The sequence below is a fragment of the Hemicordylus capensis genome, chromosome 1, assembly GCF_027244095.1.
Source record: "Hemicordylus capensis ecotype Gifberg chromosome 1, rHemCap1.1.pri, whole genome shotgun sequence".
Lineage (NCBI taxonomy): Eukaryota > Metazoa > Chordata > Lepidosauria > Squamata > Cordylidae > Hemicordylus > Hemicordylus capensis.
Window position 1 is genome coordinate 187,096,446 of NC_069657.1, and position 13,507 is coordinate 187,109,952.

General features: G+C 42.3%; 1 protein-coding gene across 14 annotated transcripts in view; it reads left to right on the forward strand.

Annotated features, from left to right (window-relative positions):
• Positions 1 to 13,507, forward strand: part of TANC1 (tetratricopeptide repeat, ankyrin repeat and coiled-coil containing 1) — a 225,385-nt gene that overhangs the window by 133,191 nt on the left and 78,687 nt on the right. For 11 of the 14 annotated variants that reach the window (XM_053260287.1, XM_053260307.1, XM_053260270.1 and 8 more), the window contains one exon: positions 12,598 to 12,702. The exons of 1 other annotated variant lie outside the window; for it this stretch is intronic. In XM_053260287.1, coding sequence (XP_053116262.1) covers positions 12,598 to 12,702 — 105 coding nt within the window. Of the gene's footprint in view, positions 1 to 12,257; positions 12,436 to 12,597; positions 12,703 to 13,202; positions 13,239 to 13,507 lie in introns of those variants that run through there. 2 more of the 14 variants (XM_053260328.1, XM_053260351.1) reach the window with 2 other exon arrangements.

The following is a 13,507-nucleotide window of genomic DNA, read 5'->3' on the forward strand; positions in this document are numbered from 1 at the left end:
AGGTTCTTGTCTACTAGGTACGGTTTAGATGCTGTGGCTTCTGGTCCAAAATGCACTGGTCCAGACATAATGCAGGGTTCAGCCCTGGTTTTATGTAATGTCCTCTAGCCTATGAAGTGTGTATGAGAGTCGAATGAATTCTGCTTCCGGTTCTGGTTTAGAACAAGCCAGGATCACTCATTATAAGTGCACTTCTAGTTGGGATTGTATTCCAGGGTCAGATTTTGGTTTATACTGAAACTCTGAGTTGGTTGTCGCTACTTCTTCTACTTGCTTCTGTTGTGGTGTACTTTGCTTCCACCTGTTCTCTGCTTATAGTACATCCTGGTCTAGATGAAACTGCTCTGTAGTTCAAAAGTCCTTTAAAATTTTCTTTTGTGAGGGATTACTCCTTCAGAGTTGCCTTTTTGCTGTTGAATATCCTATGAGAGGGTAATATATGCAGCTCATTTTACAGTACCGTGGTGCATTTGTGTATGCCCTTGAGAATGCTAGTGACTAGTTTTTAAACCTAGCTAAAGGAAAAGGTGACCTCAGCACCGTTTCTTTTGTTCCTGTAACTATGCAAAATATTTCAAACAGAATTGAGGCTCTTTCATTCCAGAGTTGTCATTTCACCATCCCTTGCTTATTAAACTGGTCCTGATTTAAAATGGTAGCCCAGTCTTGTTCTGGTTTACTGTATCTAATTATAGTATCACTTGCAGTAAAAAGGCTAGAACATTTGTCTTTGGAAAAGGATGTGGTTTGCATTGATTTGGAGAGTGCATTTTGCTTTCATCCTAAAAAGGCCTTGCACCTACATTTGCTTACATTCAAATAAGTATCAAATAGCACCCTCTGCTGGTATTTTATAATTGAACACCTTAATTTTAGATTTACACAATACTTCAATTCTTTCTGTTCTTTTTTTGTCTTTAATCAAACACCTCTGCATATGCAGTGTAAATTTACAATAAATGAAACAGAGCTGTTTTGATGACTGCTACTATACAAGAAATTTCAAAACCATAAAAAATGAATGCGAAGCAACCACGTAAGTTTCAACACGGTTTGTGAGTCGGATGCTTCACAGGATGCACCATTTTTATCTAATACAGGAGAACCTCCGTATTCGTGGGAGTTCTGTTCTCCAATGCTACCGTGGATATGGAAATCACGAATACAGAGGCATTGAGGCAGTGGGATTGTGGTGGTTAGGTTCCTGGAGGTCAGGAAAATGTTCCCAAAAATTGCCCTAAAATGGAGGGAGGCTCTACTGTGGGGGAGCCTACTGTGCTCTGTGGGTCCTCGACCGCACAGCAATGCCTCCTAATAGCAGAAAAATGGCCAAAATAGTGTGTGTGTGGGGGGGGGGGTGTTGGGTTTTTTTGCTTTTTATTCCTTCACAAGGAGCCATTTTGAGGCTCCTGATCTCAAAATGGTGGCCAGAAATGTCCGGGTCGTGGAGAGGATTTCTATTTAAACTATTTGCTCACTAATCCTAATCCGGATGTTATTCATATCGTGGCCAAATATTGTTATATAATATGCCAAATGCGTATAAATGTAGTCTGATTTTATATTATCATCTTATTATTGTTATTATCATTATTATTTTAATATTGTTGTATTGCTGGTCTACGACCGAAATAAAGTTTTACAAGATTGGTGGCCAGAAATGACCTCCAAGGACATTTCTGGCTACCTCCGACCGACAGATAGGTGAAAATTAACCCCTTAGTTGCAGATTTTTTTGCATATACCGACAAAATCGGGTGCCAATTCCCTGACCGCGGGTATGGAGTCCGTGATTAATGAGGTTCTCCTGTACTCAAGGAATGAAATGGTGAAGAATGCCCACACAAAAATCTCACTGCAGATTACTTATCCCTAACTTTTTTTTTAACCACTCGACCCTACTCTTGGTGTGTGCTTTTGGCTGAAGTGGGGGGATTGTAATCCGTATTAGTATTTTAAATAATGATTTAGCACAAAAGGGGAATGTGGCGTGAATGCTTTGGCTAACCTGAACTGTTCCAGAATACTGAGAAACGAAGGAGGAAATGAAGGAGAAACCAAGGAGCTTCTCCTTTAAAGGCTTATTGGCTTGAAAACCTTGATGTACACATGGAAACCAGCTAGAAGTTGGTAAAATAAGATCCAATCTGTTTTTAACCCCAAATAACACTCCTTAATTTGCTTTCATCCTTGAATTTGTTTATATAATCAAAAGGTACATCAAGGTTGAAATAATTTTAATGTGCTGAAACAAATCTATGAAATCTTTTCTTGTGTTGCTTATTGACTTGGAAAAACTAACTGTAAACAGTAGTGTCATGTAGGAGAAGGAACACATTGTTCCTCCACTCCACTTCCTCACCTACTCAGAGTACAGGAAAACCTCAGCAGTCCCAGTTGAGGTGAAAGCGTTGGAGATTAAGGCTGCCAGGGAAAATGACTACATTCAACATGAAAGCCTACTCCTGTGAGATCCTCCCAGCATCCTTAAAATTGATAGAAGCTTTCTTGTACTCAGGGTGTATAAAGGTGGTAGCAGCAATCTTTATTTTGGCACTGGAGGTACGTATTTTTGCCTGCCATGTGTCTACAATCCTGGGTTCACTTTTAATTAGCAACAAACCCAAGATAAAGTGTTGGACTTGGGACAACAATTAGAGGCCTTCTCCTTGGCCCTGCTACCCAAAATCCTTTTCACTGGAAATGCTGGGGATTGAACTTGGGATCATTTACATGCAGAGCATGTGCTCTGTTGTAAGCTATGACCCTTCCCTTGAGCTGCTTACAGTATATAAACAAAGTTGTTGTACATTATAGCTCATTTTGTTGCTACAGTGAAGATACACAGACAGGACAGAACATTTTGCACAGAGTTAAGCAGCCTTATTGTGAAACAGTACTAAGCTGAATAGGTATTGAGTGTATAGATATAGCATGCCAGTTTCTGCAAATAGCTTCATTTTAAAAGAATATTTAAGAAAAATGTATTTCCATTTTGTATTGGAGCTGGCCAGATGTCAATAAAAATGTCCGACATTCCAAAAGTCATCAGAGTTTTGAGCATCAGAGTCCCTCAAAATGTTGTGCAAGAAATCCTCTGGTTGCATCCAGATATTTTCATTATCCCATGCTGGGTCACGTTCCAGTCCCATTGGGAGCTGTAGTGTCTACATGCAGAGGATTCTTATAGGGCTCAGTAGAACTTACACAAGTAGCTTGCATTGTAAAAAGATGAAGAACTGAAACAGAATATGTGAGGGGCAGACCTCTTACCTCCTGCAATTGTCTGTTAGCTGCCTAATGGCCTGTTGTGCTGTTATGGGGAAAATCAGTCCTATATTGAGTCCTTTCAGAATCTGCTGTGTGGGAACTCTGCACCTACAATGGGATTGAATTGTTCTCTCAGTGATGCTTCTGTTTATGGCTTTTGTTTGTGATGTCAGTCTGGTGTAAGAATATTATGTGTTTGTTTCTATTTTATTTGGTGTTTTTTAATTTTTGTTTTACTTGGCGTATTGTTTAAGTGATATAATGATCAAAAACAAGGTTGGTTCTAAAATGAATTCTCAGATCCTGGACTGAGGCATGTGAAAGCAATATCTTGTCATTATTAGAGACAATTTATGTTTCTGAAGTTTAGCTGAACAGGTATTTGCCTAAACAATACTGGTAAGTTCTGACTTTATCATGATGAGTATTTCTGTACATGGTTTCAGACATCAGAAAATACACAGGGGTGGGGTGGGGGACAGGAAGAATGAGTGACAGGTAGTTGCTGATCTTGCCGCACATCATAGTGAAAGGCATGAGCTCCAAACATGAAGAGGCTTCTGGGAACGGGCATTGAACCAGGGCTCTCAGGATTCTTTTCAACACGCCTGGCAGATTGAATTCTTGTGTTTCATAGGCTCTGCGCATGGGTGTCATCTATTTGATACTCAGACTATGGACAGAGGGGAAAACCAAGTCCTCTTTGCTTTCTTGTTCCATCCCCATAGCTATTGTTATTAGAAGACTACAGGTGGAGGGGGCACCTCCTAACTTGGGCAAGTCAGTGGATGGGATTTGTGAATTTCATTAAAATTCACAGCCCCCGCACCTTTTCTCCATAATTCGAGCACTGTGTCTAGGCTACCAGCCTAGCGTGCTTGAGCACTCAAGCAGCAGATTCCAGTTCCTGTCAGCTAGACCCTAAGAAGCCCTGGTCTCAGAGTTTCTGTTTCAAGTCTGAGCAACTTATCCTAGGTGCAAGGACAAGTTGCAGCCCAGCATGATTTTGACTACAGGTCTGTCTCTTGATCCTCTGTTTCCACCATGGAACTGTTTCCCCGCCTATCATTGAAATGGTATCCTATGCTTTGGATCACTGTCCCCAAAGCATTTGTGCAGAATCTCTCCCTGAGTACTTTGTCTCTTCAAACAAACATTGTCCTTGTGGTGAGCACAGGGGATTGGAGGAAGGCTTCAAAGCTCACCAGCACAGGGCTTACAGGAGTGCTCTCATGGACACTGTGCCTGAACCTTTCAATATAGCTAGCACGAGTCATTTCAGCTTCCTTGCCTCTCCCACCTCTCCTTCTCCAGAGTTTCTGAATCAGTTTTCGTTTGAGTGCTTCTCCTCCTTGTTACCCTTTAGTAGTAACAGAATAGTTTCCATGACTCTCTCTAGTTAATGCTCTTATTGCTCTCAGTGACCAGTTGAAATAAATTTAGAATGTAATTTTAATGCTGTCTTGCTCTGTATGCTTTTGTACACCACCCAGAGTCTTCGGAGTGGGCGGTATATTAAATGTTTCAAGTACGTAAGTAGTAAATAAATAAATAAAATAAGAGTTTGAATTAACACCTCTTGAATTAACTCCTTTTTGCAGGGCAAAAAGCAGGTTGGGCGTGTTGATTTTAATCAGAAACATGACCTGCAGGGAAAGCAATAAGCACCTTCTTCCAGGCACGTAGGAGAAGGGAGCTCATGTTCACCCTTCTCCCTGGTGGCCTCTTGCATGTGTCAGCCATGCCCTCTGTATGTGACTTCACATTCAGGGGTGTGACCAGCAGCTGGCCCTTCATTTCTCAGCCACCTTCCTTGCTGGCCAGGTGTTTTCTGAGTTCTTTCCTTCTCTGAGTGAGGGAGAGAACAAAGAAAATACAGAGGGGTGAGCCAGTGGTTCTCAGGAGCTGGGTGGCTAAGGTTCTTTGAACCCATCTATCCAATTATAGCCCTGCCCCATCTCCTTCCCCAAGAAAACTTCTGATCCAGATTGTAGCTTTATACAACTGGTTTTTATTTTTAAAAGCAAAACCTCCGAGAAAACATTTGTACTCCTAAGTGGAATGGCATGTGTAGTTTGACCCTTGGGCTAGGAATATAGGCAGCTGCCATATACTGAGTCGGACCATTGGTCCATCTAGCTCAGTATTGTCTACACAGACTGGCAGTGGCTTCTCCAAGGTTGCAGGCAAGAGTCTTTCTCAGCCCTATCTTGGAGATGCCAGGGAGGGAACTTGGAACCTTCTGCATGCAAGCATGCAGATGGTCTTCCCAGAGTGGCCTCATCCCCTGAGGGAAATAGCTTATAGTGCTCACATATGGCTCCCATTCAAATGCAACCAGGCTATATACTGCTTAGCAAATGGGACAACTCATGCTTGCTATCTCAAGACCAACTCTCCTCCCTACTGTATGTAGAGAGTATGTAGCTATAGTATGTTTGTGCAGGGCACAGAACCGGTTGTGCTTTAATATAGAACTGTGGATGTGGTTTCTCTTTATAAAAAGTATTTGAAATGAATAAAGAAGCTGATAAAGAACGATCATGAAATTAAAGGAGTGGTTAGCTTTTGTGTACAGTAAGATTGATGAGCTTTTAACTGTGAGTAGCAGGAAAGAGAAAGAAGCCATAAGACTTGCCCTTGGCACCCAGGGGAGCAGCCTTGCTCTGGCAGCTTCACGAATAAAAGCACAGTAAAGACTTTAACAACAAACAAATATTTATATACTGCTTTTTAACAAAAGTGTCCAATGTGGTTTACATAGAGAAATAATAAATAAATAAGATGTTAAATGTCAAAGTCCTGCTTCTGTCTGTTTTAAATAATCATACATGACGCCTACGTGGATTAATGAAATACTTCCAATGGCAGATTTAGTAAAGTATCCAACATACTATGCTGGGAACTAATCAGAATAGTTGTGGCATGTTTCAGGTAATGCAAGAAAATAGGGCTCTCAACCAATTTAAAGAGTATTGAATTGCTTATGTATCTGCCTTTTAGTAGATCATGCCTCACTGCCCTTCAGATCAGAGGGGTGAGGGGAAAGGAATAATTGGTAGTGCAGATCAGGCCTATGCACACACAGACTCTTAGTCCCCTCCTTTCGAAACTTAGAGGGCAGATACTGCAATATTCCAGTCTCCCAACAGTTATGCCCATGTGATTCTGGTGATATTGAGTCCATGTTCTCTTGAGTCCATGTTCTCATAAGTGCCCATGTGCTTTTACAATTTGCATTCCACCTAGATCTTCAGACTAGGTTTATCTAGTCCTTAGTAAAAAATAAATGTGTGAATGGCAGGTGGGACCCAGGATATCATGCGCAGTTGGTTGCTCCCCTCTCCCTTCTCCTTCCAGTTTTTCAACACACAATTTCTTCAAGCAGTTTAAACAATTTTAAAAATGACTCTCTGTCCCAAGGGGGCTTAGTTGTGTAGAGTTACAAAAGAGGGAGATGCCATCACTTATTATCTGCCAGTGTGATGAGGGTGAGTTAGCCAGTAGTACTGCTCTTCTTCTCCATTGCTGAGGAAAAACTGAGCTCGGTCCTTCCCGGTGTAAGGTGTTGGGAATTCTCTCTGGTAAGAGACACCCTTTTTCATTATAGCAGAGTGCACAGAGGCACAACATAGCGGAATTGAGTTAGCCATGCGTGTATGCTGAGAGTAAAGTAACTTGGAGCCAGTTCATAGTTTCAAATCAATATAAGTGGTATTTATTAGAGAACTCCATTCTAGATAGGAAAGTGAGGAGATGGGATCTCTAATCTAGCTAGCTAGCTAGCTGGATGCAGATGGATTCTGCATCTCTGCACACATGGTGTAGGGAGAGAGGAGCTTGCATGTTGCAAGGTAGAAGGAACAGGAAGAGAAGGGAGGAGAGGAAGGAAGTGTCTGGAAGTGTCCCTGAGAGTAGCAATCTACATTCCAAAGGGATAGTCTCAGAGCAGTAGAGAAGGGATGACCAGTGTCTTGACCCTCTAGCCCTCAGACTCACTAGTCTGCCCTCCACTGTCATTGAGACAAGAGAGCGCATAGTGCTTCACTTCCAACATAAGGCAGGCTGGGAATAACCACCTCCACTACCATCAGCACGGCCCAGTTCATGTCCGAGCCATCCCTGCCTAGCCTAGCTCCATTGCTGTCAGTGGCCCTGGCCATGGAAGGGGGAGAATGAGGCAGGCACCCTCTCTGAGAAAGAGACATCACAGCTGGAGTTAGCCAAAATAGAGTGAGGGTCAGCTGTTTAGCCCCACTTCATTTATCCTCCTCCCCTCCCCTGGAACTGAGAACTTAATAATTAAATATCATTTTTAATAGTTTAAATGGGTGTTTTAAAAAACTGTTTACATTCCTAGTTTCAGGCAGGCAGCAAAAACCCAAGTGCATTGAGCCCCTGATGAATTGCCATAAATATGACATTCTACTCAAAAGACAGTGTTGCCAGGACCATGACCCTGCCCTAAGGGGTAAGATCTTCTCATGCCTCCTGCAGTGTAAGGTCGGGGAGAATCCCCTGCACCCCATTTTCAGCTCCAGGCTTGGTGTTGGAAGTGCCTTGGAAATGCAGTCTGAAAATAAGCTTCAGCCCTTCTCTTCAGTTTGGAGCTGGCTCATCCCTACAGTTGTCCTGCACTTTAGAGGCACACAAAGGGCTCTGGCAGTGCAGAGCCAAAGTGAGGCCTCGCCCTCTTCTCCAGTGCCACAGAGAGAGAGAGAGAGAGAGAGAGAGGCTGAGAGACGAGGGTTTTGCCCCACACTTCTGAGGTGCTTGGAGCACCTTGGAAGTGCAACACGAAAGCAACCCCCAGCCTTTCTCCCATCTGCAAAGTTGGGAGGTGTTGTGCATGATCTCTGCAGTTGTAATGGACTTTTGAGCCCGTCAGGGCCGTGCATCTGTGGGGACAACCCTTATCCCCTTCTCCAGCTCCAAGGCTGAGGCTTCTTCTTACATTCTCCTGTGGATGGCTGACCACTAGCCATGGTGAGCAGGGCGAGCAACACTGTGAAGCCCTGTTAATGTGTTGGAAGTTACAGTGGCTGGATTGAAAGTCATACTGTATGTCTGTTTTGTAGTAGTCTGCCCCATACCATACTAATGCAGCTCAAAATTCTTGTTTTGGATCCAAAAATAATAATAATGTGCTCTAGAGGTGGTGAGTCCCTGGAATGCACAGGAATTAATACTTTGCCTTCTTTATGGTGCTTCTAAAAAGCAATAGATCAAAGCAGACAGGTATTGGCAATGACTAGTCTCAAGTTCTTACATTTTTGTGAATTGATACATCTTTATGTAAGGAAATAAGGGGAAATGGTCATGTTTGGACTAGTTAGCATTTGGTGTAAGGAAGAAAATGTGGGGGGTGGGTGGTGTTTTTTTTTAATAAAGAACTTTATTGGCTGCCAGGCTGATGAACGGAATAAAAGCTGTTTTATTTTACACCTTGGGAGTGACATTTTGAGTTTGGGCTCGGAAGTGTATGAAAATAAAACCTCCATGAACTTTAAAAAAATGTTTAATAACCAAGAGACAAGAATGTAAGAACACAGTGTTCAGTATACTATGAATTCAGAGTACAGAAGGATTATGGATTATTTAATTTTAAAATCCTCTTTGGTTAATTCCAGCTTGTCTTTTATGTTTTTTTGTTCTCGTGAGCTAAACTATGAATATTAAGTACTTCTAATAGAATTTTAGACTAGTAGGAATAAAAGGAAAATGAAATTAGTCTAGTCTGGCCCTGCCTACCTTCATAGGTGTGGCTATAAGGATGAAGGGGGGGGAGAATCCCCCCCCCTTTGTAAAAGTAGGAGGCTATAATTCATTTCCCCTATCCTTTTGGGAGCCAAGCTGTGGCAGTGTCTGCCAGCAACTTTCTCTGCCTTTATAAAATGATGTGTATTTATTTAACCCAAGTTTACAAAATAATTTCATGAATTTTGGTGGTGCCCTTCTGCTAGGGTTGAAGGGTGAGGAGTGACAGGTAGAGATCTTTATTGGGGAGAGCAGCATTCTTCAGTCCAGGATTAAGGAGTGGAGTCTGTCTGTCTGTTTCTCTGTCTCTCTCTCTCTCTCCCTCCTCTGCTCCATGGTGGGACTGGCCCTGTACTGGTCAATAATAATTGTTTTTCTTTAAACTAGGGCATACGGTAGTAGCTGGCTTCTGTATGGTGCTGGTGCAATAGTGCTGACGTTCAGAGTAGGACCGTGCCATATTTTGTGTGAGTCTGTAGGGGTCAATTTTTGCCAATTTCTCTTAGCCTACTATGTCTCAGCTAAATCAAATAAAATTGTCCCTCCTCCCTCGCATGACAGCCTGGTGTTAGTCTAGATATCAGCCAGCATTTCTCTCTCTCTTGTGGTGGTATCTCCTGGTGCTCCAGAGAAAGTGGGTAGAGTTATTTATGAAGGTGGTATTTAGGAGGAGTGGTCTATTTTTTTAATCTAGTTCAAGGCTACTCAACTTCAGCACTCCAGCTGTTTTTGGATTACAGCCCCCATAATCCCCAGCCACAGTGGCCAATAGTCAGGATTTACGGCAATTGTAGGCCAACATCTGTAGGAGGGTCTAAATTGAGCAGCCCTGATCTAGTAGGTTACTGCTGATGACCAGGATAAAAACAAGACATTCTGTTTAAATTTATCAAACCCTGTCTTGAAGTTATTGAGGCTTTAAACTGTTCCAGCAGAGTATTTCAGAATTGCATGTCTGTAATGGTTAAAACCCACTTCATGATTTCAGCACTAAATTTAATATCAATCTGTAGCCATTAGTTGTACACAGAGGTCATCTATTTTTGCTGTGTTTATAACCTCTGAGATTTTTTTAATCTGCCCTTTTAGGATTTTGCACAGATCTATGTGCCATTCTCAGTGCAAAAATATGCAATATTCTTTGAACAGTAATAACCGCAAGTTCCTTATAGCTATAGTTTACTAGAAAATTGGCTGTCTTAATTATTTACAAAGCAATCCTATCCAGTATTCTCTCTAAAAAAAAATGTTGTCGGTTTGCTGAATGAGTTTTGTTCTGGGCGGCAGTATCAAGGCTGTGTGTGAGCACATGGATTCAGAGTGGGACCTTCCTGATTAAACTTGAGCAGGATCTAAAATTAACTGAGTGCACATCAAAAAGCGTGTGAGCACACTCACACCTTAGAGGGAACACTGATCCTATCCACAAGTGGGATAGAATTGCTACTAAATTCCACTACATCAGCAGAATGAGAAGCTATGACTACATATAAATGTAGGGGCAAATAGAAGGCATCCTAGAGCACGACTATGTCTGACAATTATCTGTATGTGAGGTTTTTGGTCCATGTGCAACCATTCTGTCTACAAGACTGGACTGTCTCGGGTGTGTTTGGAGGGGGTGGAGTGGGGGACAAGTCCATAGCCAGGGGTTGAACCTGGGGCAGACATTTTGTATGCTATGGCTATGAAGTTCCTCTGAGCTATGGTTTCCCTTAGTGCCTCTTCAGTACTGGTTGGTGTGAGTGGAATCTTTGGTGTGGTGCAGGGGGGATACAGTGGGGCTCTCATTGGTTAGATCAAGGCTGCTCAACTTCAGCCCTCCAGCTATATTTGGATTGTAGCTCCCATAATTTCTCAGTCACAATAGCTAGGATTTATGGGAGTTGTACGTCACCATCTGCAGGAGGGCTGAAGTCCTTCGAAATCACATTTTGTATCTCCTAGGACTCTAATCCAAACCTCCTGGCTCTCATTACCGTGCCCTTTGCCACTCTGCTGCCAGGGAGGCCACAGGATTGCCTTCTGTGAGCTTGTTGTCACGAAGTGTCCTTGTCCTTCTGCCTCTTGCCCCTCTCCCTTGTAAAACCATTGGTATCATAGTAAGGTTTAAAGTCTGCTCATATGGTTTCTCTGTGCAAGCCAACCACTGTGATGAGGAATTATGTGGGATTCTCCATTGGGTCCCATGAGGTCACCCCCTGCTGGTGCTCCATGCTGATTCTTGCCTTTCCTGCATAGGGACATCGTTGAGAAAGATATAGCACTTTCTACCTCCACAAAAAGGCACTTTCAAGTGATAGCTCTCTTCTGTTTAGCAGAGGGAGAGCAACATTTCCTATTAATTCCAGTTCAACATCTTTCCCAGTGACCATTGCTGGTGTCCCCTGTGTGTGTATTTTTATGTTTGTTTAAGATAATGAGCCCTAATGCGACAAGGAGCCATTTTTTTGCTATCTAAACTGCTTTGTGAAAGTTTTGTTGAAATTGGTATGTAAATATGGTTAAAATATATTTTAAGTGGTTTAGTTTTGCCATCCCTGTTGCTTCTTGGAGTGCAGGGATCATGACACGTCACACCAGCGTTAGCCCTGTTGTAGTGACTACAGAACTGCAGGCCCTTGGAATCGGTATGTTCGTAAACTTAAGGCAATATCCTCCTTATTTTGGAGCAACTCTCTGGAGAGCCCTTAGATGGCAGTGTCGTTCTCATTGTGGTGCTATTTTAGTGCTTAGGAATTCTGTTGTGCATTTAATGTTTCCTGCAATTGTTGTTGCACTTGATAAAGTACATTACCATTAACAATTTAAATTGTGGAACGAAAGTAGTAAAATAAGGCTTCATTTCTTACCTTCAGTGAACTTCCTCCTTCCTAGATGCTTATAAAATACCTAGCATGTTCTGATCTAATAGTAAGTACCAATTGCGAAGTTGCTGTTTTTGTTGTTTAAAAATGAAAATATATACAGTTGGTTGCCAGACCTCTTTCTCCCCCACTCTTGCCATACACCCCCACCTCCCTCTTACAATCAATGTTGTGCGTCATTTGCTCGGGCAAAATACCAGTAATATAAAGCTGCTGGACTGGAGTATTTAATGTGTTAATGTTGCAAGCTGTTTGCTTTGTAATCCTTGCCTCCCAGCTTCAAAGATTATACCAGTAAACAGGGTTATCTTCATATTGAGGTGGAAAGGAAAGGTTCCGCCTAGAGAGACCAACTCCAGAGTGGTGTGGGTTTTGAACATGTCAGAGTCACCCTCTTTACATATGCTGGAAGCTGCTTCAGGAGCATCGCAGCAAGCAAACTGCTTTTGTTCCACAGCAGAGTTTACATTCCCAAAAGTGAGCCTGACTAGAGCTTGCTGTTGCTGCTTTTTCCCCCTAACAACAGACTGCAAGAGTGGAAGTACGAGAGAGTTCACTATCTTTACTGTAGCATGCCTTGTGTGTCCTGTCTGCTGTATCAAGGAGTACTGCCTTTAGAGTTGTTCTGGTCTTCTGTGTATATTCTGAAACTTGTCTTTGGTTGGGAAAAATATTAGGCAAACTGAGATATTTCCCATTTCAGGTCCTATCAGGAAGCCCAAATATGTGGAAAGTCCCCGGGTGCCAGGAGATGCAGTTGTCGCACCTATGAGGAAAGTGTCAGAGCCGACAGAACACCACCAGAATGGTAAGCGTGTATAGTGTAGAGGGGTTTCATTTTTTTGACTTAATGACTGCATGTTGACTTGAAAGGGGAAATAGTTAGAAAAACTGTGGGGATTGAGCTCTTGCTGCAGAATAGTTTTGCAGATCTTGTGATAGGTTATGATGTGCTGCTGTGTCTAGCAGTCTGAAATCCTGGCATGATGTTTATACAGCCTCTGCAAGCAAAATTCAGTGTGAGTTGTGGGTCACTTTTTTAAGGTGAGGGGGTCCTGTTTTTGGGTTTAGTTTCTGAACTTCCTTTCAGGGTGTTGTGTGTGTTTTTTTTAAGTGAGCATGTTCTACTTATGCCATGTCACACTGCTGTGTCTTGCCACAGTATTAAAGAGCTTGCTAAATCAGACAGCAATAACAATAGATGACTGTGTTGGCAAAGCTGGTAACAGCTCGACCCTGAAGTTAATTGGTATTCTTGAAAAGTTCCAAGTTCATTAAATTTGACTACCACATAACAGTGCCGTTTCAGTGAATGTCAGTGAGAAATGACGGTGGAGCTGCTCTGTAAGTATTTGTACAATAATGAGGATTTCATATTCACTGTGATATTTTAGTTTTATAGCCTAATTGACAGCAGTACCATCAACAAATGACATTTAAGATAAATTGGATATTTCCTTGTGTTTTGAATCGAAGGTCAGGGTTCTCAAAGCCTCCTGGGTGTGTGTGTGTGCAGCCAATTGTTAGGAGAGCTACGAATTCCTCTCTGGCACCTTTTCCTAATTTTTTGTATATATCTTGATTGAAAGACAAAGGGTGGCCCTGCCTTTCCG